The sequence below is a fragment of the Podarcis vaucheri genome (assembly GCF_965113315.1).
Source record: "Podarcis vaucheri genome assembly, chromosome: 8".
In the NCBI taxonomy this organism is placed as follows: Eukaryota; Metazoa; Chordata; class Lepidosauria; order Squamata; family Lacertidae; genus Podarcis; species Podarcis vaucheri.
Window position 1 is genome coordinate 16,456,547 of NC_138766.1, and position 27,139 is coordinate 16,483,685.

The window sequence follows — 27,139 nt, forward strand, 5'->3', positions numbered from 1 at the left end:
AATTTTAAACAGTTCAGCTGGAATACCATCACTTCCACTGGCCTTGTTATTTGCAGTGCTTTCTAAGGCCCATTTGACTTCACTCTCCAGGATGTCTGGCTCAAGGTCAGCAACCACACTACCTGGGGTGTACGAGACATCCATATCTTTCTGGTATAATTCCTCTGTGTATTCTTGCCACCTCTTGATGTCTTCTGCTTCAGTTAGATCTTTACCACTTTTGTCCTTTATTATGGTAATCTTTGTACGAAATGTTCCTTTCATATTTCCGATTTTCTTGAACAGATCTCTGGTTCTTCCCGTTCTGTTGCTTTCCTCTATTTCTTTGCATTGCTCGTTTAAGAAGGCCTTCTTGTCTCTCCTTGCTGTTCTTTGGAAATCTGCATTCAATTTCCTGTATCTTTCACTATCTCCCTCGCATTTTGCTTGCCTTCTCTCCCCCACTATTTGTAAGGCCTCGTTGGACAGCCACTTTGCTTTCTTGCATTTCTTTTTCATTGGGATGGTTTTAGTTGCTGCCTCCTGTATAATGTTGCGAGCCTCCATCCATAGTTCTTCAGGCACTCTGTCCAGCAAATCTAAATCCTTAAACCTGTTCCTCACTTCCACTGTGTATTCATAAGGGATTTGGTTTAAATTGTATCTTACCTGTCCAGTGGTTTTTCCTACTTTCTTCAGTTTAAGCTTGAATTTTGCTATAAGGAGCTGATGATCTGAGCCACAGTCAGCTCCAGGTCTTGTTTTTGCTGACTGTATAGAGCTTCTCCATCTTTGGCTGCAGAGAATATAATCAATCTGATTTCGATGTTGCCCATCTGGGGATGTCCATGTGTAGAGTCGTCTCTTGTGTTGTTGGAAAAGCGTGTTTGTGATGACCAGCTTGTTCTCTTGACAGAACTCTATTAGCCTTTGCCCTGCTTCGTTTTGATCTCCAAGGCCAAACTTGCCAGTTGTTCCTTTTATCTCTTGATTCCCTACTTTAGCATTCCAATCCCCTATAATGAGAAGAACATCCTTCTTTGGTGTCACTTCGATAAGGTTTTGTAAGTCTTCATAGAACTGGTCAATTTCAGTTTCTTCAGCACCAGTAGTTGGTGCATAAACTTGGATTACTGTGATGTTAAAAGGTCTGCCTTGGATTCGTATCGAGATCATTCTATCATTTTTGAGACTGCATCCCAGTACAGCTTTCGCCACTCTTTTGTTGACTATGAGGGCCACTCCATTTCTCTTACGGGTTTCTTGCCCACAGTAGTAGATATGGTAGTCATCCGAACTGAATTCGCCCATTCCCGTCCATTTTAGCTCACTGATGCCCAGGATGTCAATATTTATTCTTGCCATCTCATTTTTGACCACATCCAACTTACCCAGGTTCATGGTTCTTACATTCCAGGTTCCTATGCAATATTTTTCTTTACAGCATTGGACTTTCCTTTCGCTTTCCCTTTACCTTTACCTAAAGCTAAAACTGGGAGAATTATATAGAAATCTGTTTAAAGAGCTATTCAGATATATTTGTCCCTCCTTGTGATTGTCCTTGAGAGAGATCAGAAGCAGATCTTTTATCTTACACTGCCTCTTATCGTTTTGCCTCTCCCCATCCCCATTCCTTCAGGGAAGAGCAAATGACTAAACTCAGAGATCCCATGTTTATTTGAGTCAACAGGAGGCAATCGCCAACAACAAAAAGAGGGAGCAGGGCGTCACCGACCTTCAATTAGGACCAGGGCCTTTTCAGTAGTGGCCCCGACTTGGTGGAACGCTCTGTCACAAGAGACTAGAGGGCCCTGCGGGACTTGACATCTTTCCGCAGGGCCTGTAAGACAAAGCTGTTCCGCCTGGCTTTTGGTTTGGACTCAGTCTGACCCTTATGTTTCCTTATGGTTTTGATCTATGGGCTACTTTTAAAATGAGGCTACAATTTAAATTGCATTTTAACCTGCATTTTAAATTGGTTTTTTCCCCTCCCCCATTATGTTTTTACTGTAATTTTATTGGTGTTAGCCGCCCTGAGCCTGGCTCTGGCAGGGGAGGGCGGGGTATTATTATTATTATTATTATTATTATTATTATTATTATTATTATGTAGTAAGTGTACAGATAATGTCTTCAGAAGATTTCCCAGTCCCACTTCCATGCCCTATGTAACTCATGAGTGCCATAGCAGAAAAGAGTGAAAGGAATGGCAGGCAGCAGTAACAATAAATCATTCTTGAAGCTTTTCTGTAGTGAGCTAGCTCTGGAAGAGTTCCTGACAGGTGAATGATATAAGATGACTGCTCTAAACATCCTCCATGGTCTGTTTTCTTTAAAGAGACTACTTAGTAGCTTGCAAACAGGGGGTTTTAAATATAGCTCAGTCTCACACAGAGCTCCTGTAGAACTTGCCATACAATATCTGCTTTTTGGCCCTATCTCTGGAATAAGCACAGGAAGTGCTCATATAGACAGAAAAGCCTCACATGTGTTGGTGTGCCCTTGGGGTGTGGTGAGGAAGGAGAAGGGCATGCAGTATAGACAGATTGGCTCAATATGGTGAGCCATTATAAATGGTTTATCCTGAATGTGCTGATTTGGGCTCATTTGCTCCTCCTCACTGTTGCGTGGAGAAAATAAACCACACTTAACTGGAGATTAGGGACGCGGGTGGCGCTGTGGGTTAAACCCAGAGCCTAGGGCTTGCCGATCAGAAGGTTGGTGGTTCAAATCCCCGTGACGGGGTGAGCTCCCTTTGCTCGGTCCCTGCTCCTGCCAACCTAGCAGTTCAAAAGCACATCAAAGTGCAAGTAGATAAACAGGTACTGCTCCGGCGGGAAGGTAAACGGCGTTTCCGTGCACTGCTCTGGTTCGCCACATGTTAGTCATGCTGGCCACATGACCCGGAAGCTGTACGCCGGCTCCCTTGGCCAATAAAGCGAGATGAGCGCCGCAACCCCAGAGTCAGCCACGACTGGACCCAATGGTCAGGGGTCCCTTTACCTTTTTAACTGGAGATTGTGTTTTTGTTTTTGCTTTCCAAGCCATGATCAAGAACAAACTTTGACTACAGAATATAGCTAGGAATGAGACAAATGGTGGTCCCTGGTTGGGACATAATGCTATGCCAGTTATGGTGATTTGCTTCCTCCATCTACTAAGAGGGAGGAGCAAAGTGGATAAGCTCACAGTAAACTATTCACACACACACATACGAACCACTTGGACTTTGTAATGTCCACTAAACATTTTAATTAAATCAGGGTTTGTTTATGTTTTAACACTTACCTTCCATTCCCTCCCTTTTATGGTAAACAATCTCCCATTATCCCCCAACATTGCCTACAAGAATAAAGAATGACTGTGGTACTGCTGTCTTATTTAAAAGGGGGAAAAAGAAATGACATACACATTAGTTTTTAAGACACCGCTTGGAATTGGGGATACTATACGCAATGTGCATGCGAAGTTTATCTATTTTGATATATCTTCCCATTTTCAGATCAGGTTTTCTGGAAGATCTCAAGGGAAGATCTCCTCTTGCTCCAGGCATCCATTGCCAGAAACAAATGGGTAGAACAAGAGTCCATCCATTTTCCAGGACATCAGCATGATGCATTTCACTTTAAAGGGAGCTTGAAATGAGAGTCATCAGTTACACTTTAGCATGTTCCATATCATTTTCTTTGTATGCTGCAGTCCCATGGTTAAAACCATGCTCAAGGCAGCTTACAACATGAAATGTTACACAGTACAAAAAACACACACAGGAAACCTAGTCATAAACAACAAATAAAACACCAAAAAAGTACACAACCAAATCAAACAATTTCCACGTAAATCATACCAAAAATACAAAATAAAGATACCCAAACAAGCCTGGCCCAAGCAATACCCCAGCAGTAAAACAGCTCTGTTGAAAAACAGCTCCCTAAGCAGATTGTATTTATGTGTCTTCTTCCACTGTCTTGCTCTTTCTTCTTCTATACCTTTCTGCCACTATCAACTCCCTCCCAATCATTTAAAAGAACAGAAATATTTGCATGAACATATATAATGAAATATAAATATATATATTGAAATGCAATGAAACATATAGCATGCACACACACACACACACACACACACACACACACACACAGGAGGAACCATGTACCAGTCAAGTAAATAACATGGAGTGTTCAGATATGCTACAAGCTTCAGCAGATTATTGTGTAATTAGGCTTAGTAAATCTAAAAGTAATTACTGCATAAGAAGCAGTGTAATTTAGAGGACCAAATTAATCGTGCATTTATCTGGTAATGATATGGTATCATGTAAATAACCTGACATTATATTTTCATTACCATCTGAGTAAAAAGCCTGGCTTTTTATATATATAAGGAACAGAAAAGGAAGAAAGGATAAACCTTACCATAATCGAGATAAAAATAATAATATATACAATGAGGAGGAGAAGAAAATAGGGGAAATTAATTCTGGGGTGCTGAGCTTCACTCCTCAGACGAAGTTAACAGTTGAACCCATTTTCTCAAGGGCCGAATAAAAGGAGGAGGTGGTTAATAAAAACGCTAATAAATAATAATGCTTGGCATTTCTATAGCACCTTAGAGGATTCTGATATTTTCATGAACATTATCTCAGTAACAGTTAGCTAAATTCATGTTTGGATTCTCAGATTCCAAATGGGCTGAGGGTAATATGGCTTGCCTAAAAGCATCTGATGAGTTCACGGCACAGACAACATTTGAATCAAGGACTTTGTAGTCCATTTCTGGGCCTCTACGGTACACTAGTTCTTGAGATCTCACTCAGAATGCTGTGGTTTGTGGTCCAGCAAAGAATGTGGCCTGATTTTCCATGCTAACAGAATTTTTGGCAATTGAGATGGAGGATTAAGTCATACGAAAAACCTTGCTAGATGATACTGATTGTTCATGTAGCCCATCCAGCACTCCACCTATGACGCTGGTTTGTTGGCCAGGGGTTATGGGAGTTGCAGTTCAAAATATCTAGGCTGAGGAAGGCTGGCATGAAGGGTTTACGAAACTAGAAAAGTAAAATGCAACATGGGAATGTGTGGAAACTGCGGTGTGAATGCAGCCATAATGTGCATTTTCCTACCCTCATTCCACACCATTGGCTGCTAGGGGTGTGATGGTGTCAGAAAAGAGGGGAAGCAGAATGCAATCAAATGTAAGTGTGGAATAGAGCAGGAGGGAAAACTTGGTACTGGGCTGCCTGCTACAGCAGTGGCGTAGCGTGGGGGTGCAGGGGGGCCCGGCCGCACCAGGCGCAACATCTGGGGGTTAGGGTTAGGGGGCGCAAATCCACGGGTTAGGGAGTGCAAATTACTTGCCTTGCCCCGGGTGCTGACAACCCATGCTACGCCACTGTGCTACAGTACTTTCAGCAACAGCCTCCTATTTCTTACAGTGCTCCGTTTTGCCCTGTCCTGTCTATTACATGTCGCAAAATGAGGTTAGTTTTTTCCCCTCCCCCCTCCATTAAGTTCAATGAAGTAACACTTTTTAGTTGCTCAACATACTGTGCTCTTCTTGAGAAAGACAAAATAATGATGTTTAAGTAATAAGTGCCACTTTAAATTACAGGACCCAATCTTACTGCTGAAATGACAAGCTGCAGAAAGCAGGAATCAAATGTGATAAATGCATTCTTTCTCTCCGTTGTGGTGCTCACTGACTGCTCCAAATTGCTTTCAACACAGGGCCCAACCTTCTATCCCAGAGTGCACTTCAGCTCAATTCCAAACCCGAAGGGTCTTTCCAGTATCCATCTAGCTACCATAGCAACCAAACCCTTGCCCTCGGTGATTCAGCAACATCACAGCTTCCAGCCCGCAGCAGTCAAGCCAGAGCTGCGATACAGAACTATAGCCAGGTATGTTTTGAGAAGGGTTCATTTATACCAGTGCCGTTTTGAAGGGCATATTCTGGTTGAAAATGAATCTCACGCACACGTGGTTTTGCTTGCAGAGTTTGAGTTCATAATTTATGTTTGTGTGGAATACAGCTAATAACATCAATGCAATATTAAAGGAATAATTCAGCAGAACAATTTGACAACATTTTTGTGTTTATACATTAGTTTAGGAGATGTTTATTAATGTTTAATTTTATCATGACTTATTTATGTGTGGGTTTGAATCCCCGCGATGGGGTGAGCTCCTGTTGCTCAGTCCCTGCTCCTGCCAACCTAGCAGTTTGAAAGCACGTCAAAGTGCAAGTAGATAAATAGGTACCACACCGGTGGGAAGCGTTTCTGTGTGCTGTTTGCCAGAAGCGGCTTAGTCATGCTGGCCACATGACTCGGAAGCTGTCTGTGGACAAACGCCGGCTCCCTCGGCCAGTAAAGCGAAATGAGCGCCATAACCCCAGAGTCGTCTGCGACTGGACCTAACTGTCAGGGGTCCCTTTACCTTTACTAATCCACTTATATAGCACTATCACAATTAGGAATGTGTAAAATCTGCACCTTTACTTCTGTGGATACCTCTGCAGACCATGCTTTACCTACACAGAAATAGCTGACACATTATTTTCATTTTGTGCATTCTGTGTGCATTTTCTATAATTGGCTTAGGGCACAATCCCAGTCCTAGATCTGCCGAGATGAGCGAGATAGCACATGACAGATCTGTGGCCCAGCTGGCAAGTTTGTAACCCCAGCTAAGCCAGCGATACATCGGTGTAACTTCCTCAACCTGGCTCAGGTGCGGCTATGCCATATCAGCCAAGACCAGCAGAATTTACACCAGTGTAACCCCTGGAAAATGGGCATTCCTGGGGAAGGGGCTAGATTGGGCAGGAGGTACACTGGCAAAAAATGGTGGTGTAACTCAAACAGTATTTTAAAGGCTTAGGCTTAGGCGGTAGTCCTACTCCTGAACAGAGCTTGGATCTGGTGTAAATTACAGCAGCATAAATTACGCTGTCTTCCCGTGTTTAGGATTGCTCCTTTAATCTCATCATGTTCCACATTCTAAGGCATCAAGTGGCATATTGCAAATTTGAATCATTGTTGCACATTGCAGACACAGTTGGGGCTTAATTGTGAAGCCGTTTCTACTGAGTTTTTTTCCTTTTATTTTCATGGATTTGATGACATTATTATCAAACCTGCTGTCTGTATGGGACATGTCTATGCAGTAGCAAATTTGGAGACAATAACAAATATTTTTGGCATTCTCATGCTAGACTTTTTATTATTCATTTGTTTTGAGATACTGAGAGTTGCCTACGGGTAAGGTTGTAATTGCATAAAAAGTCTTGAGAATATCTTGGCAAAAGAAACACACCAGCTTCTGCAATATATCCAATTTTCATTAGCCTGAGCATAATTGTGGTGATAGGTTTCATGAATTTGGCATATTTCTAGGATGCAAGGGAGCTGTAAATAAATGTAGCCTTTGATTAACTTAACTGCTAGCCTTGCAAGTGTTACAAGTAAAACCATGGGAGGAAAGTACATATATTTCAGAAGCTTTGGCAACATTAATTCAAAAAAAATAATCTGGAACACATGCAGCCTCCTACATTTTTCGAAAATGCTAATGATAACTTAACTGCAGTCCCTAACGGGGATTTCAAAGCCCTTCACATTCCCCACCTTGCAAAATTATGGATGCTTTATGCTAATTTAATCTAAAACAAGGATGGAAACTTTTAAATGCTTTGTGTCAAAAATCAGACGAAGTCTCTGTTCTGAATTTAGTATCTGCACTCTCCTCAAAACCATATCTAGGTGTTTTTGTGCACATAGGAAAGTCTGTGTAAGTGGGGATTGCCCCGACACCTCTGCGCACGCAATGGCCTTGCCCACGTGGGAATGAGAGGGGTAGCCTCCGCTCACACAGAGCTTCAGCTCACGTTTGACTGAGGGCTTTCACTCTAAGATTTCTTCCTGCACCAACTGATGATGTCATGACGGGGCAGCAACGCTCACCTGACCTCCAGGCAGCTGAGTTGCTGCTGCTTATGGAGTGGGACTGGGGAGGTTAGTGGAAGTGCAAACGCACCAGCAGAGCCTATCCAATGCTTCCTGTTCATTTGCACCGCACAGACCTCCCTGCCACTCCTGCTCAGGTAAACAGCAGCAACTCAGCTGCCTGGAGGTCAGGCGGTCAGCTGCCACTCCACCACTTCATCTAGGGCCGCCTCAAGACCTATCATTCCCTGCGGCAAAGGACAAGATGGCAGCCTCCCCAAGGCACCCACGGAAGCCAAACAGACTAGCGGTTGCATTTTACTCCCTTACTACTGAAAGGACACTATCCTCCACTGCACTTGAGGGCAGCAGGCTACCCTGCTGAATTTTACAGGGCACGCAGAGCTCTGTCTTCTCCCTCCCTCTCAGCATCAGCTACCTGAGCCAGCTTTCTCATGCTGCCTCACCCTGGGGCTGGCCCTGACTTCATCCACTGCTGTCTCCCACTATCCTACAGTTTCAGTTACCGTATTTTTTGCTCTATAGGACACACCCGACCATAGGACACACCTTGCTTTAGAGGGGGAGAACAAGGGGGGAAAAAACTCCCCCTCTCTGCTCAGTGCCCCTTCAGCGAAGTGGCAGGAGAAACTGAGCCCCTTCCATTTCTCCTCCTGCTTGGCTGAAGGGGCGCTGCGCAGCTCTCCCTCTCTGCTGAAGCCAGGAGAGTCTTGCTCTCCTGGCTTCAGCAAAAGGAACCCGAAGCCTCCAGAGCGCAGCAGGACCTCCCGCTGTGTTCCGGAGGCTTCAGGTGGCTATCCCTGAAGCCTTCAGAGCGCAGCGCGAGTTCCCGCTGTACTCCCGAGGCTTCGGGTTCCTTTTGCTGAAGCCAAGGAGCCTGCATTCATTCCATAGGACGCACACACATTTCCCCTTAATTTTTGGAGGGGGAAAAGTGTGTCCTATAGAGCATAAAATATGGTAAATAAATAAAGAATTTTTTATGTGTTGTTCTTCACTATAAACAGAATACTGAAAACAACATTTTTTTAAAAAAATCAGTGCGATTTTTCTCAAAGATGCAGTTTGTACATAAACCCTCCTTTGTTGTTTGGTTAGGCAGCAGTCTGGCAGGGTTATGGGCACATGTCTGCCTCCAGGGGTGTCTCTTTAGCATTTACTGCAGGCACTCACATATCCAAATAAGCAAGCTGATTTCAAAGGGAAAAGCAGCTTGCCTCTTCAGCCATGCAGGCAGTTGCAGGAGGAACCTCAAAGACACTTCCAGCTGTATACTTGGTTTTCTCCTACCCTTGAACATACCTTTTGTAAGAATTGCACCGTTCTTACCTTGTTGCACATACTGAATAGGAACCCCAGCAGTTGCAACAATAAAACCCCCCTGCTCTGAACAGGAAGTACTCTTAATTTTATGTATCTTAAAACAATATTCCCACAAGCAAAGTCATCACTGTGCTTTCTTTATATCATTGCTCTTTTGCATAACATCTAATATATATATTTTTCAAAATATTATTGCAATCTTGGGACGGCGTTACATAGCATTTGGGTAAGGACCGCTTCAGATGAATGGACTTACTTTTAAACTCACAATGACACTTTATAAAAAGCACAGTAGATCTGAACATTATTTTACATTTTATACAAAGCACAGTAGATCTAAACATTTTACAGCAGCTGCACTATAAAGCGATGTAAGAGTGTTCAGTCCATTCATTAGTGTAAATGGGAGGAACCTACAGTTCACGATAGAACACAAAATAAAGCACAAACCATGGCTATTATGCTTGTGGGGATGTTCCTCCTTCCTGCGTCTCAACCGAGGAAGACTAGATATGAATTTATCACTGGTGCATGGTCTCTGTAGCTCCTTGTGGAATGTTCTGTTATTGAAGTCAGTTTGAACAGAGACAGTCCCAGGAAGGTACAGGAGCTCATAGAATTCAATGTACTGTACAAAGCCTGCATATTTAGAAAGATCTGTATTTTAAAAAGAGCCTGTCTAGTCCAGCTTCCTGTTTTACATTGGCCCCCCAGATGCCTTCACGGAAAGCAGAGCATGGCAGTAACAAGATCAGTAACCCCTCCCCTGGCAGCTGTTATTTGGTGGCCTCTGAATGAGTTTGTTCAACTGACATTCAAAGCTATCCGAGTGGCCACTGCCATACCCTGTAGCAGTGAGTTCCAGAAACTATGTGAAGAAATGCCTTTTCTTTTTTCTGTGCAGAATCTACCCCCCACAAATTTTATTTGAGACGACCCTGAGTTCTAACATTACGAGAGGGAGAAAAATGCCTAAGCAGCATGTCCCGTTAGCTTCTTCTTCTTTACTCAGTTATTTACATGTTCCCGGCACTTGATTTTAGTTGCTTTTTTCTGTACATTTCCCAGCTCTACCATTTTTAAATTTTTTATTTAAATGGAGCAACCACAGTTCTTACACACTGTATTCCAAGAATGGTTGCACCATAGATTTGTATTAAGATATTATGATGCTGTTCGTTTTATCTTCAATCCCTTTCCTAATAATTACTACCTAGGCATTTGCTTTTTCCACAGGCTGAGTTTCCTTTCCTAACAAAATAAAAAAAAATCCTTCCAGTAGCACCTTAGAGACCAACTATGTTGGCATGTTAATGGTATGAGCTTTCGTGTGCATGCACACGTCTTCAAATACTTCTTCGTGTGCATGCACACGAAAGCTCATACTAATAACAAACTTAGTTGGTCTCTAAGGTGCTACTGGAAGGAATTTTTTTACAGTGGTGCCCCGCAAGACGAATGCCTTGCAAGACGGAAAACTCGCTAGACAAAAGAGTTTTCCGTTTTGGAGGTGCTTCGCAAAATGAATTTCCTATGGGCTTGCTTCGCAAGACGACAATGTCTTGCGAGTTCCTGCTGGTTTTTCCCCCTTCCCCCCCCTTTTTCTAAGCCGCTAAACCGCTTATCAGCTGATCTGATCAGCAGATAAGCCGCTAAAAGCCGCTAATAGCGCTAATCCGTCAATGGGCTTGCTTTGCAAGACGAAAAAACCGCTAGACGAAGAGAATCACAGAACGGATTCTTTTCGTCTTGCGAGGCACCACTGTATTTTGTTTCGACTACAGCAGACCAACATGGCTACCTACCTGCAACTTTCCTTTCCTAGTTAGCAATCACCAGTTCAGATCTTTCTTTCTTTCTTTCTTTCTTTCTTTCTTTCTTTCTTTCTTTCTATCTTTCTATCTTTCCTTCCTTCCTTCCTTCCTTCCTTCCTTCCTTCCTTCCTTCCATCCATCCATCATGTCCATTAAATGAAGACAATCAGCATCATGGATTTGAGCCCCATGTTGGGCAAAAAGATTCCTGCACAGCAGGGAGTTGGACTAGATGTTCCCTCCCAACTCTACAATTCTACGATTCCACTTACCTTACTCGCTATCTTGATGCCTAGTAACCCATTCTGAAGAGGCTTTTTCTATCTCTTCATAGTCTGCACATTAACCCGGATGGGAGATTACCAACTCATTGAAGCCAGGCTATTGATACAAATATAGAGTTGTAGATGGATCATCACCTAAACTGGCAAAAAGGTGGATCCAAGAGTAGCCCCTACTACACATTTGATCCATAACAATTATACTGGCTGAAGAAATGGGATTTAGCTTTATCATATAAATTGTCAAAGTATCTTGCAAACACAAATCTCTTGCATCTTTGAACATTACATCTAGTGATTGCAGTGTCTCTTTCTTGGCACAAATTGCGAGGAGCTACAGCATATCTTCTATTTGCCAGGCTTTTCCTTGCCTCTGTGAAGCAGGAAAGGCTTCAGACATATCATTTCTGATAAGGAATTTCAGTGTCCTTTTCTGCCTCCGTTACAATCATGGGAATTTTGCTTCTGACCTAAAATGGAACAGGATTAGCCCTTTCACTGAATGTTCGCTACATATACAACTTCATTTACAGAACAGTTTTGTAATCTTCCTTAAAGCACAGTTGTATTCTATATAATGGCATAAAAAAGTACAATATGTGTACAGTAGAACACATACAAATGTGTTAAATGTGCTTTCAGCTTATCTGCTTCACACTGTTAAGAGATACTGTGCAGGACCATATTAATTCATAGGGCATAATGCAGTTTATTGTAGAAAGGCTGGTAACAGGAATAGTAATTGTATGTCCACAGCATGACATCTGAAATCGCACATTTATTTTGCTCCTGAGGAATTAAATGACTGACACTTCTTATCACTGGTAGGCTGATCCATTTATCTACATCAAGTCTCACACTGTATTGCCTAGAGATTTTATTACAAGCACAGTAAAGACTGAAATCTTCAGTTAAGGCTTCTTAACACTTTCCACGTAGTGTTTTCTTAATGCTAAGCTACATTCACTTACTAGGATTTCTTTAAAAATGGAATATTAACTTTGGGACGAATATTTCTCTTTCTTAAATATACCTGGTGTAGATTACTTTCCAAGTACTGTTGCACAAATTGAAGATCTGGCTTGTGAGATCAGACCACAGTTCCATCTAGTCCATCAGTTGTTTCCAGCACCAGTCAGATGATGTCTCTGGAAGCTTCCTAACAAGACAGAGGTGATGGATATCCAGCCTCTGGTAATATATAATAATATAATATAATATAATATAATATAATATAATATAATATAATATAATATAATATAATATAATAATATAATATAATATAATATAATATAATATAATATAATATAATATAATATAATATAATATAATATAATATAATATAATATAATATAATATAATATAATATAATATAATAATTTTATTATTTCTACCCTGCCCATCTGACTGGGTTGCCCCAGCCACTCTGGGCAACTTCCTACGTATATGAAAACATAATAAAACATTACACATTAAAAAGTTTCCCTATACAGGGCTGCCTTCAGATGTCTTCTAAAGGTTAGTCATCACCTTGACATCTGATGCAAAAGCGTTCCACAGGGAGGGTGCCACTACCGAGAAGGCCCTCTGCCCAGTTCCTTGTAGCTTCACTTCTTACAGTGAGGGAACCACTAGAAGGCCCTTGGTGCTGGATCTCAGTGTCCAGGCTGAACAATGGGGGTAGAGATGCTCCTTCAGGTATACAGGGCCAAGGTTGTTTAGGGCTTAATGGTCAGCATCAACACTTTGAATTGTGCTCGGAAACGTACTGGGAGCCAATTTAGGTCTTTCAGGACTGGTGTTATATGTGGATGTGGAGGATAAAAACATAAGAACATGCCTCCTGGATCAGACCAATGCTCTATAGTCCAGCATCCTGTTTCTCACAGTGGTCAAAATGCCTATGGAAGCCAACAACATGAGAGAAATCAGCCTCTCCAGCTGTTGTTCCCCAGCAACTGGAATTCAGAAACATGCAGTCCCTGATCCTCAAGGTAGCATATGCCCCTCATGACTAGCAACTACAGATCGGCTTATTCTCTATGAATATGTCTGCCCCATGGCCCTTTTAAAGCTATTTATACTGGCAGCCATCACCACAGATGATGTAGTAGAGCATGCTACCATTTATCTATGTATGTTCTGAAAAAGTACTTCCTTTTGTCTGTTCTGTCAATTCAGCTCAATGGGGGACCCCAGGTTGTAGTGTTGTGAGAGGAGAATTATGTCTCTATCCATATCTTCAACATACAGTGGTGCCCCGCAAGACGAATGCCTCACAAGACGAAAAACTCGCTAGATGAAAGGGTTTTGCGTTTTTTGAGCTGCTTCGCAAGACGAATTTCCCTATGGGCTTGCTTCGCAAGACGGAAATGTCTTGCAAGTTTGTTTCCTTTTTCTTAACACCGTTAATACAGTTGTGACTTGACTTTGAGGAGCAACTCATAGAACGCAGTGTGGTAGCCTTTTTTGAGGTTTTTGAAGACTTTGGTGATTTTTGAAGCTTTTCCAAAACTTTCCCGACACCGTGCTTCGCAAGACGAAAAATTTGCTAGACGAAAAAACTCGCGGAACGAATTAATTTCGTCTTGCGAGGCACCACTGTAATGCATTGTTTTTTACACCTCTGTCAAGTTGCCCATTACTTGCATTTTTTCCCTACACAAAGGCAGCAACAACCCAAAAGAGAGTTGCTCCAGCCCCCTGACAATTTCCAGCTCTACAATATCCTTCCCCCCCTTTTTTTTAAAAAAAATGCAGCCACTGTACTCAGTATTCCAAGTGTGGTCGTACCACAGATTTCTATATCAACAGTTCTATTTTTCCTAAGGATCCACAACAAGGAATTAATATTTTCATAGCTGTCACACTGGGTCAATATTTTCATTGAGCTGTCCACCATGACCTTTCTTGATCAATCACTTCCAGCATCACCACTGAGCAACATTTGCCATTTAATTGCCCATTTTCCCATTTTGGAGAGATCTTTTTTGGAGCTTTTTGGCATCTTTTTTTTTTTTGCCTTGTACTACTTAAACAGGGTTTGTTAGGTCATAGAATCATAGAATTGTAGAGGTCGCTTGTAAACAAGTTTAAAAGCACCAGTCCCAATACAGATCCGTGGAAGACCCCCCTCTTTTTATACATTCATTTGATGTAAAAAAACTATAAATTTCTTCCTACTTTGTTGTTAACACCCCCTTCAGGGGTCCCTCCTTCAACTAATGCCACCTTGTAGTAAACCTGCTTCACCTCTGACAAGTCCCAAATCCATCAGACCTCACTTTGCCTCAGGATTCAAAATTCATCCAAATCTCTCACACACCCCCAACTGAAACAGAATTTGGTATGTTGTGTCGTTACCACTATAATGATTGACATTTGCTGAAATGTGTATTTAAGACTCCCCAATCCTAAATATTTTTACTCTGAAGGAAATCCTATTAATGAAATAAGATTGACTTTTGAATATGTATGCCTGAGATGGCAGAGACTTCTTCCAGGAGAGAGATTGTCAGCAATTCTCTTTTGGGAGGAACATAAGAAGAAAAAAAACTGCCTGAAACCTCCTGCAGCTGACAAGAACTAATGCCAGGTGTGTGTGTGTGTGTACACACACACAAACACTTTTTGTAATTGGTTAGCTTCACTGTGTATTGTGGCACTGCCCACTTCTGTTGTGACTGGAACTAAAAATGCAATGCTTGAGTTATTCAAACTTTGGTTTGAATAACTCATACTACAGTTCCAACTTCTTGCATTTGGGGCATTCTTTAATGCTTCAGATAAATCCTCTGCCTGATCAAGAAAGAAAAAGGCAAAGGGCAGGCAGGGATGTGGAAATGTATCTGAAATCAGAGTGCGCCTTTCAACAGAGTCCTCAGCTATCTCTCACTCCAGCATGCTGTTATTAGAGGATTTTAATGTTACCAGATTAACAGCCACAGATGATCTCTTGAGCCTAAGATCCCCGATAAAAACTGGAATGCAGTCTATGTTGGGAGATAAGAGGTACATTCTATTCTTCGCTGTTCCAGAAGGGGCTCAGGCACATAATTGAAATTTTTAATAGGGAGCATCTGTTGAGGATTTTCTTTCTCTCCTCCCTCCTCTTTTTCTTTTAAATTACAAGGTTTAGGCAAAACTTCGCACAGCACTGCATAACTGGCAGGAAGATCTAAGACCTCCTGTGCAGATGTGCTGGACAATCTGCTGTTTTCAATTGTATGCAAATTTATACCTGGGCTGAATCCCAAGGAAGGGCCCACCTCTACCACAACTCCATCCCACCCTCATTTTCTGGTATGTCTTGTAAATAAATAAGTAACTGGGTTGCACTCAGGAAGAGACGGCTGCAAGAATTTGTGTGTGAGAAAGAGATTGCTCACAAAGGGTAGGGCGTGCACATTGTCACAAAATGCAGAAATGGATAGCCATCCACAAGGACTATCACTTTTTGGAATACGCCCCCCTCCCTCCATCTTCCATACGCTTCTGTTTTCACAGTATAATTTATTTCCAGTGGACAGAAAATCTCCCTCCAATTCCATGAGTTGAAGTTGAATCCTCTCATCCACAATCACAACTGCCAAGGAGTAGTTTGATTTACAGTGTGCCCGCAACAGCTTTTCTTGTCACATTTCTTTTGATTTGTGGGTGCTCTTCCATATTGCTTTCAGTCTAGAATACTTGCTTTTGGGGTTTGGTTTTGTTGTTGTTGTTGTTTTTAAAAAAGGATTGTATTGTTGGCCAAGCAAAGGGAGATGAAATACTGTACATATTGAAAAGAGCAATTATAATAGCAACCCTTCCCCCGCCCCGCAGCAGAAACATGCAATGGTCTAATATTCTATTTCCAATAGCAGCAAGCCACATAAGTTGGCCAAACCCTGTTCATCACTCCACCTGGCACACAAAGATGTGTATCATCTGAATATGGCGGTTCAATTTAATTATCATGGCTAATAACCACTGATAACCTATCCCACATGAATTTGCCTAATCCCTGCTAAAGCCATCCCCAAGTTGTGTGGCAGTGAATTTCTTAACCTGGTTATACAATGACAGTGTTATAAGAAAAAACTGCTGCCTTTCCCTTATGGGGTATCCATGAGTCCTTACGTAGGTTCTCTATTGGTAGGAGATAACAGAGGCCAACCAGAGAATATTGAGAAGCAAAGCAGCTAGTAAGCCTCGTCTTTATTAACTGTTGCAACAGGGTGCTCCCCTCACTTACAGGAGAGAGGAGGAAACCCAGAACAAGGGTGCATAAGCCCTTATATAAACTTTTGAAATTGCCCACCCTGTAGCTCAAGGTAAAGGTAAAGGTACAGGTACCCCTGCCCGAACGGGCCAGTCTTGCCAGACTCTGGGGTTTGTGCGCCCATCTCACATCTATTGGCCGGGGGCCAGCGCTGTCCGGAGACACTTCCGGGTCACGTGGCCAGCGTGACAACGCTGCTCTGGCGAGCCAGAGCCGCACACGGAACGCCGTTTACCTTCCCGCTGGTAAGCGGTACCTATTTATCTACTTGCCCCCGGGGGTGCTTTCGAACTGCTAGGTTGGCAGGCGCTGGGACCGAGCAGCGGGAGCGCACCCCGCCGCGGGGATTCGAACCGCCGACCTTTCGATCGGCAAGCCCTAGGCGCTGAGGCTTTAGCCCACAGCGCCACCCGCGTCCCATTTTAGCTCAAGAACAGCCCCCAAAACATCATACATACATCACAGGAGTTGGGCTACAGCAGAAATACATCACAGTGGGCAGTCTGCAACAGAAATCCTGTCTGGCAGGATACTGATAATGGTCACTTGATTGCTTTACCTGGCCAGCCTGGCCATTCCTTTTGAGATGCTAAATACTTAGTTCCTGAATCCAGGTCACAGGCTCACCCTATTCATACACAGATATTCCCTTAAGACAGGATTTGTGAGCAAAGAGACAATGGGGAGGTTTTCTCATTTCCTTCTTCACTAGAGAGTATATCTGAGTTTACTGGAAGAGTCAAAATGGCTTCAGGATTGCTCTCCTGTGTACTATCTCAGACTCGTGGTTTATATACTTAGGTTTGTGTTTGCCTTGTAAATTTATGATTTATATATATAAGACCTTAGAATTCCAGGTATCCCAATATTGGCAGAGAAATACGGATGAGGGCATGCCTCAGTTCTCCCTCTGTGCCTTCTGTGACATTGAAAAGAAAAGCGAGGAGCAACACCCTCTCCTCTCTCAAGCAACAGAGGGTCTAGCCAATTTCATTTCCAAGATGACAAAGGCATTCCCCCTCACCAAATGATTTTAACTAAATCAATTCATTTTCAGTTAGAAGGTGGGGGCTCTAAATTTTGAGGAGACCAATTCACAGGTAGGGACGAGGGTGGTGCTGTGGGTTAAACCACAGAGCCTAGGACTTGCCGATCAGAAGGTCGGCGGTTCGAATCCCTGCGACAGGGTGAGCTCCTGTTGCTCGGTCCCTGCTCCTGCCAACCTAGCAGTTTGAAAGCACACCAGTACAAGTAGATAAATAGGTACCGCTCCGGTTCGCCAGAAGCGGCTTAGTAATGCTGGCCACATGACCCGGAAGCTGTCTGCGGACAAATGACAGCTCCTTGGCCTATAGAGCGAGATGAGCGCCGCAACCCCAGAGTTGTCCACGACTGGACCTAATGGTCAGGGGTCCCTTTATCTTTACTATTCACAGGTAGATTGTCTTGTCTGTTCGGCCATTTTATGAGCTAAGTACTTCAACCTGCCATTTTTAGCAACAAATCGGAAGGGAACAGTAACTCCTGTGATGCCTTCTCTAAGTGTCACAACAAATGTTGCGGGGGCATTTAGTACATCATAGCGACTTCCCTGCAACGAAACTTAAAAACCAACAAAGCCTGCCCCAAGCTTGGATGAGGTGCAAAGTCTGGTGGCTACTTACATCCCGAGACACGTCACAAAAAGAAGTAGAGTCCCAAATACCCCTTTCTTTTTAAATATTTAAAATCTTTATTGCATTTTTCACAGCAATAAAAATAATTCTGATGTTAACCTTAGCAGGCAGAGGGTCTTCTCGGTAGTGGCGCCTGCCCTGTGGAATGCCCTCCCATCAGATGTCAAAGAAATAAGCAATTATTGGACTTTCAGAAGACATCTGAAGGCAGCCCTGTACAGGGAAGCTTTTAACATTTGATAAATCATTGTTTTTTAATATTCTGCTGGAAGCCGCCCAGAGTGCCTGGGAAAACCCAGCCAAATGGGCGGGGTATAAATAATAAATTATTATTATATAGCACACATAGCCATGAGGCAGAGTGAAGCAGCTGCCTCAGGCAGCAAATTCTGAAGAGTAGAACAGGGTTTTGAACTGTGTGCCTTGTGTTCTGCCCTGCAGCCCCTAAGCTAGTTTGTTGCCCTAGGGTACAGTAGATGACTGTTCCATCACCGGTGCTGAAGCAAGAGTCAACTACCAGTCTAGTCAGAGTTCGTGCACAGAATGGGGAATGCGCCCTCTTTTCCTTTGCCTCAGGCAGCAAAATAACTTGGGCTGCTCCTATGATTACATATCACAGAGTTCTTGCAAGCTAACAATTAGGTTCTTGCACATAGTCTTAAATCATCCCAAAGGGACTTTTCCAGCTCTGGAGGCTTGGAAATAAGAGGTGCTGTATTCAAATTGCAGACAGTACTCTTGTGTCTACTATGCCGGCATGGCTCCGCTCTCTCCTACTTGCCTGCTTGGATAAGGCGATCTGCCGCTTATCCACACCTTGACATTGTTTTTGCACCAATTTAACACTCCGAGCTGCCTTCCACCTGGGAGGCGCCGTTTGCTGAAGGTGCTAATCATTCTCCTTCAAACAGACCCCCAGTGGACTACAAGTCCCAGGATTCCCTGGGGGAAACTGAATTGCTTTGAAGGCTGGTGTAGATAAGACACCATCACTCCTGACATCTGCGAAGGTGTTTCTTGGAAGCTGAGGGCGCTATTGATTTCCCATGACCCAAAGTATGCCCAAGAGCAATTTTGGCTTGCTTTTTTCCCCACGCTTGGACGGCGAGGGAAAAAAATGATGGAACGTGGGTCACTTTAAAAGGCAAACGCCGTCATATCGCCTTTAGGCGCTTGGCTAAGACTGCAACGCTATGCGTGATCACAGCGGCGTTTGCTTCCGAGTAGACACGAGTCAGGTTTTCTGGGATCTCTTAAAAAAAAAAAAAAGTAGACTTGTGCAAGGAAAGCAGAATTGTGCAATGCATCTGAAAACGAGTTCCACTGGTGAGAAACGGTCCTGGTATTATGTTCCCCACCCCCACGAGCAAAAGACTATTTTAGCAGCTTATGGAAGACCAGGCGCTTAATCCTGGAGGCATTGGGGAGGAACCCCAGGGAGAGGTCAGCCGAGCGCTGTGTGATGCCTTTAATTCCCTCCCCAATTCTCCTTTTTTCGCGGGCGGGGGGGGGAGAGAGAGGAGGGGCTGCTTGCTTGCTTGCTTTTCTCTCTGCTGCGCCCGCCTCTTGTCAGCCCGTTTGTTTGTTGTGCTTGCTTCCTCTCCCCGCCCCTCTCCTCCTCCTCCTCCTCCTCAGGCCACCGCCGGCCGGACAGCCCACCTCGCCGGCTCGGAGCCGCCGCCGCCGCCGCCTCCTCCGCTGTCTCAGCCGCTGCCCCGGGAGTCGTTCGCGCCGAGCCATGGCAGCGCCTTCCACTTGCCGGACTCGTGCTCGTCCGCCTCTGCGTCCCAGGCGCAGCAGCCGCACTCGCCGGCCCTCTACTACTCCAGCTCCACGCTGCCGGCGCAGCGGGTGAGCTCGCCCTTGTCCATGCAGCAGGTGGGCTCGCCCACCAAGCTCCAGCGGGCCGGCTCCGCCTCCGAGAGCGCCGCGGCCGCCGCCTCGGGCTACAGCACCACGCAGCGCGTCTCCTCCCCGAAGCAGTCGCCCAGCCGCCTGGCCAAGTCCTACAGCACCAGCTCGCCCATCAACATCGTCGTGTCGACGGCGGGCCTCTCGCCCTCGCCCATCCGGGTCACGTCGCCGCCCACCATCCCCTCCAACATCTCCTCGTCGCCCATCCACCAGCTCAGCTCCACCATCGGCACCTACGCCACGCTGTCGCCCACCAAGAGGCTGGTGCACCCCTCCGAGCAGTACGGCAAGCACTCGCAGGAGCTCTATGCCACCGCCACCCTGCAGAGACCCGGCAGCCTCGCAGGTGAGTCCCCGGCTCCCGGGAGCGCGCCCCGCTCCAGCTCCGCCGGAGTCCGCGCGCGCGCTTGCATCCAGGTCTGGGAAATTGGGGGGGGGGGGGTTCCTGTGTAAAGGGAGAACAAGGTAGCTGTGTGTGTGTTTTCCCCCAAATGCTGCTTTAAGTGGTTGCCACTGGCACTAGTGTGTCCTCCTTAAATCTCAGGCGTCTGAATAGCAAATAGGGGACCCGTGAATACTTGGAGATTACCTGCTCCTGATTTCAGCGGGACTCGCTGCTAAGTAAGTGTGTTTGGGGATTGCAGCCTTCGACACCGATTATACCTGGCCATTCCTTCTGTTTTCGCTCCCCTGCCTACTTGTCTGATTGCTCTAAATGAGGGCACTTGGTTCTGCTGTGAGCGCATCTGAATACAGCACAGTGCATCTTAATTGCTGATTATTAAATTCACTATCATTGATTTACTTGAACTTTTCGTGGATAGTTCTGCATTTTTCCGACACTGGACATAAAACTACTTTAAAGCTACTTTAAAGAAAAAGTTTTAAATGTAAGGACTGCCTAAATTCATTTAATGGATACACTTGTCTCTTCCTTTCAGCTGAGATGAAGACGTGTTGCTGTCTGCATGCTTTCCCCTAACATAAAATTTGGAATGTTCTGATTAGTATCAATTATGTCAGTGTTTCCTGCCCTTAGTCAGGAAACGTTTGTTTGTTTGTTTGTTTGTTTGTTTTTAAAAATGATATCCTGGGTCTTCCTAATAATCTGGTAACTAAGCTGTGTACTTTTTCAGTGGGATTTTTTTGTTCTTATAAAAATCATTGGAGGTATATTGCTATAGCAACAACTGTCATGCTCATGTGTTCTCTTGTCTAATCTACATAGCTGGATCTGAAAATAAAGAAAAGTCAGATGGCAGCAAAAATGTGTTAATATCAGAAATATATTCTGGTGGCTCCCCTTTGCAGGGGGGGTGGGAAGACCTACCCATGAAATGATAACTGTTATTCTATCATTGTTGCATGTTGCCAGAGAGAGCTTATTAGGTGAAGTTAAGTAACACATTGATAATGCATTCTTGTAAATCGTGTTCCCTATATGTGACTTGCTAGACTGCTCCTCCAAGATTATTGGGCAAAGAGATGCTTGTAGAATAAGCACTATTAATCATTGAGGTTTTGTGTCCTATGCACACTTCCTTGGGAATATTTCCTGTTCATTGGAATATAGGAAGCTGTCTTTTACCAAGTCAGACATTGGCACTGTCTGTACTGACTGCAAGGGCTTCAGATATTTTCACCATGCAAACAGAGGCTCTGCCACTGATCTATGGTCCTTGCCCAACTCAGCGAGTCTTGTGTCTGAGGGACATGTATTTGCCAGTGAGTGTAGCCGTAACCACCATGCCCAAGTATTTGTCATGGCTCCAAGATGAGCAAAGGGCTTGTTTCTCCAACATGCTGCTATTTCCACTTTCCACAGAGATCCCTAGAAGGTTGGAAGCATTGCAAGTGAATTCTCAGTTCGCATGCTATACTGCTTGCATAGGAAGATAGGAAGCTTCCTTTCACAAAGTCAGACCATTGGACAATCTAGGTCAGCATTGTCTTCACGAGGAATGGGAAACCTTAGGCGCAGGGGCAAAATGTGGCGCTCTGGGCCAGTCTGTCTGTCCCTCAGACTCTCCCCATGTCACACTTTCTCCCCAGGCTATATCTTTCACTGGCCCTTCTCCACAAGGTCTTTTGTGTGGTAAGAACGTGTCCTCCTATCCCTCTTGCTTGCCAGGATAGAAGGATGTGAACAGAAGCCTCTGACTCTTTTGTGGCTAGAATGTAGTCTGCTTTTCTCCACCTATTTTTCTTCTTCTGGCCACAACCCCTTTAACTCTTGGCCTTGCCCACAGAACCAGCAGGTTCCCATGAGGCTGAAGAAGGCCTCCCATCCTTGGTCTACACCAGAAGTTGGGAACCTTTGGCCCACCAGACCAGTTTGGTCAAGCCACACACACCTGCCTTGCATCTGACACCATATATGACATCTGTTGTGAGGCAGATAAAGTTGCGGGGGGGGGCATTCCTGGGCACTGCCAACCATTGGTGTCTTCAAAGCCCTCCAACAAGACCTTTTGAAACTCCAGCTATCAGCTTATTGTTGGGCTGTCAGAGTGCAGCACCAGGCCATCTGCAGATACTGATAACCAGCTGATTTTCAGTGCTTGAAGGGAGCTTGCAGAGACACAGATCAGCTGGTTCTTGGTGCTGTGCTCTGTATCCATGACAGTCATCTGGGGACTTCCAAGTGCTAGAAGCTGGAAGAAGAAGCTTGGGTACAAAATGCTGGAGGAGGCTCTTGTGACCAAAACCACTTTCTTGCAGAGAGAAAAATGTTCCATTCACCCCTCTGCAGAGAATTCAAAGGGGCTCCTTGTAACTGACAATCAATTGATTGACAATTATGGAGAAGTATTTTGAAGGTACACTTCCAGCTCTAGTCAGCTGACTGATGCTGAAAGGGCATCTTAAAATGAGGTTGCTGTAGGGACACCAACCTGGTGCCCAAAGTCTTTCCTTGGCACCCCCAGACAGGTGCCCCAGACTCCCAGCTTTCATTAACAAGTCTCTAGTCCTTTTAGAAGGAAAGTTATGAGTCAAAATGTGCAGGTACCTTCCAAAAGATTTTTTGTGAAATGAATGTGAATGTGGTGTGGTCACTGTGTGTGTGTTTTTACTGGTACTTAGGAATGTTCCCTGTTGCTATTAGACAGCAACCGTTTGAGGATTTGTCTTTATGTATGTTTGTAAAATCAGTCTTGTGTGATCTCCACAATCAGGACCAGTACATAGCTATCTTCCTATGGTAAGCATAGAGATATTAGGGGTGGCTGTTTTTCTAATTTTGTGCTACGTCATGCTTCCAATGACAGCCATTTTGTGTTACGCCACCACTCACCCCCATGACAAACATTTTGTGATTGACACCCCTACCACACTCAGAATTCAAAATGTGCCAATGAGTCCAAAATGGTTTGTGACCATCCTTTTAGTCACACCCTCTTTCAACGGTGACTGATTTATCCTTTAGGGTAGCCTCTTTTGAACAGGCAGTACACCAGGCATCATTATGTCAGAAAATTGGCAGATGTCAACTCTATGGGGGTTGTGAGGAGGTAACCAGCCAGTCAGATCCAGTTACCCACCTCTAATCTACACTGATTGGCAATGGCTCTCCGGGATTTCACATGGGGAAGATTTCCAAACCTACCTGTAGTTGCTGTGGATTAAACCTTGCACTGTCTGCGTGCAAATCAGATGCTCTATCACTGAGCTGTGGTCTGTAAATTTAGTGGACCTTTGCAGTTCCTTTATACTTCAGTGGACACATTCTACTAGTCAGTGAACCCTTTCTGTTTTGTATTTACGATTTCTCTGTCATCCTTTTTGTCTGGATTTGCTTCCTGATAAATGTGGCCTGCCAGCATGTGACAGGATGGCCTCAGCCAATTAAACAGGAGACCTGGGGCTGTAATTGCAACCCATCGTGCCTGGCCTCTTTCAGACACAGAGTCTTCCTTTGCCTCATTCTTATGCTCCACTGTATCTTCCATTCTTCTTCTCCTCCTCTTCCTCCTCCTCTACTTCTCAGCTTCAAAAGACTTTAACACTTCTTTGTTTCCTAGGGTGACATGCTTCTTGTGACCACCTTTTCTTCTTTTAGGGCTGCCTCCTATAAACATAACATGAACCCATGCAAAACAATCTCATGAGTCATGAAAGAAAAGTTTCTATTTTACTGCACTTTTTCTTCATTTCTGAAATGATACCATGGCCTACGTTGGGGCTTTCCTACCATTTCCTTCTCTCGCCCCCCCCCCCTCCTTTCATATTTTTGTTTACTATAATATCTGTCCTGAAGTGTGCTCTCCATTTTGTAATTTTTAGTTGGTCCTAGTAAGGTGGTTATTCAGTTAATGCTTTGATTTTTTTTTTATAGATCAGTGCAGCTGCAAACATTTTTCCAAAGTCTGTATCTCATGCAAGTTAATACTCAATAGACAAATAGCTAGGTGGCAGAACTGTTCTTGCCCCATAGAGAATGCCTGCAGTTTTTGATGAGTGTTAACTTGCTGAAACTTCTGTCAGCTTCTGCAACACACCCTGACACCGCACAGAAAATCCATTGGTTGTTTTTTTTGTAAAATTATTTAATAAATTGGTTGAAGTGGTGTTTCATACTCTTCTCTGCTTCAAAAAAAAAGCAGACTTTCAAGATTTTTTTCAGATGCAACATTTTACAGTGGTGCCTCGCAAGACGAAAAGAATCCGTTCTGTGAGTCTCTTCGTCTAGCGGTTTTTTCGTCTTGCGAAGCAAGCCTATTGACGGATTAGCGGATTAGCGCTTTTATCGGCTTTTAGCGGGTTATCGGCTTAGCGGATAAGCGGCTCAGTGGCTTAGAAAAAGGGGGGATGGGGAAAAAACTCGCAGGAACTCGCAAGACATTTTCGTCTTGCGAAGCAAGCCCATAGGAGATTCGTTTTGCGAAGCACCCCCAAAACGGAAAATTCTTTCGTCTAGCGAGTTTTCCGTCTTGCGAGGCATTCGTCTTGCGGGGCACCACTGTACAGTGGTGCCCCGCAAGATGAATGCCTCGCAAGACAAAAATAATTCGTTCCGCAAGTCTCTTCGTCTTGCGAGTTTTTCGTCTTGCGATGCACGGTTTCCCATAGGAATGCATTGAAAATCAATTAATGCGTTCCTAGGGAAACCGCCTTCAGACCAGGTCCGGGGGGGGGGTTCCCGAAGCCGAGCGGCGGGGGCAGGTGTTCCCGCCCCCGCCGCCCGGCTTCGGAGCAGCGTTCCGAAGCCCAGCGGTGGGGGCAGGTGTTCCCGCCCCCGCCGCCGGCTTCGGAGCAGCGTTCCGAAGCCCAGCGGCGGCGGGAGGAGGCGTTCCCGCCCCACCGCCCAGCTTCGGAGGAGGTCCGAGGACAGTGGGGAAGACGCGCTGTGCTTCCCCGCTGTCCCGGATATTTCCCTATGGGCTGTCGTCTTGCGAAGCAAGCCCATAGGGAAATTCGTCTTGCGAAGTGCCTCCAAAACGGAAAACCCTTTCGTCTAGCGGGTTTTCCGTCTTGCGAGGCGTTCGTCTTGCTAGGTACCACTGTATAAGGAAAATTCTTATGAACCCACCTTGGACAGTTGTAAAGCTGATGTTTCTAAACATGGCAGTATGGTGACCATTGGTGTGTGCATTTGTGAACTAGTCAGATACATACATTTGGGACTGTAAATCCTACCAGCAACACTGCCTCCCATTGTCCCTGGTATCATTATGGTGTTTTGTCCCTCCTTCCTTTATATATGTGCACAAGGAACTCTGGAACTGGTAGCATTTGTGAGAGCACGCCATATAGAGAGAAGGAAAATCTCTTGTCATTCAAGCTACACGTTTTAGTTTGCCCACATGACCAACCCTCTAGTCGAGGGTTGTAACTCAATAGGTGTGTTATTCAGCTGTAACACAATAGGTATGTGGATACAGGAAAACAAATACCCTCACGCATGATCTACAATTTAGCTACTTTACAATGGGGTTGCCTCCAGACTTTCCTAGTTCCTTGGGCCCTGGTAAAGGGTAGTTTTACGCCGCCTCAGGGCTTGCGCCCTGCAGTCAAATGAAGCCAGAAACTTTTTATTCATAGTACAAAATCTCTCTTAGTGTAGGAGTAAGGAATCCTTTTCAGCCAGAGGGCTGCATGCTCTCATTAGGGTGTGTTGAATTTTTCAACTTTCAAATTCCAAAAATGAGGGGTGCTAAAAAGTTGTAACATGACTTGGGAATTCAAAAGATACTTTGGTTAAGTTCATATAATTTAGTTTTGCTTTGTAAGTAAAATGTATGTACAATTGCATAGAAATCGTTAAAAACGATTGCCAAATACTTGCAGTTATGCAGTAATGTTATTTGTTTTCATTATATAGCATTATCTTGACATTTTCAGAAGGTAAAATTTAAATTATTTGGTTTTCCGCAAGCAGTATATGTGCTGCTTTGTTAGATGTAGACCTAAATGTTGTCCAATCAAAAAAATAATAGCAGATCTGAATTCCTTACACCCAAAAATGTCTTTTAAGGACCCCCCTCCCAGTGAAGTCATTTGCAAAAATTAAGTTTCATCCCCTGAAATGACACACCCTATGCCAATGTGGCCAGTCTTCCAGGGATGGGGGCAAAAGCAAAGGTGAGTGAACTTATTGGTGTATCTCTTGTATTTGTACAGGAGGCTACATTCCACCCATGTGAAAGTCAGAGGTTTTAAATCCACCTACAAACACTACATTTCTGTCCTCTAGCCAGGAGTGCAAGAAGTATTACCATTATTAAGGAACATTACCATGTTTCTGGGCTGGAACGGAGCAGGGCTGGTGGGAGTTTGGGCCCAGTGAGGGGGCAGGGAATGGGGAGAAAGCAACAGACTGGATAGAGAAGGACTGGCTCTGTGTCAGTACCATGGTTTATATCATAGATCAGACCATAAATGTCCGTCCTTTTTGTTTCTACATTTTGAACCAAAGTAGA

The 27,139-nt window shown here is 44.3% G+C and overlaps 1 protein-coding gene across 7 annotated transcripts in view; it reads left to right on the forward strand.

The window, feature by feature from the left end:
• CTNND2 (catenin delta 2) overlaps window positions 1-27,139 on the forward strand; it is a 529,021-nt gene that overhangs the window by 255,751 nt on the left and 246,131 nt on the right. For all 7 annotated transcript variants that reach the window (XM_082234188.1, XM_082234191.1, XM_082234190.1 and 4 more), the window contains 2 exons: window positions 5,709-5,881; window positions 19,941-20,565. In XM_082234188.1, the coding sequence (XP_082090314.1) occupies window positions 5,709-5,881; window positions 19,941-20,565 (798 nt within the window). The remainder of the gene's footprint in view (window positions 1-5,708; window positions 5,882-19,940; window positions 20,566-27,139) is intronic.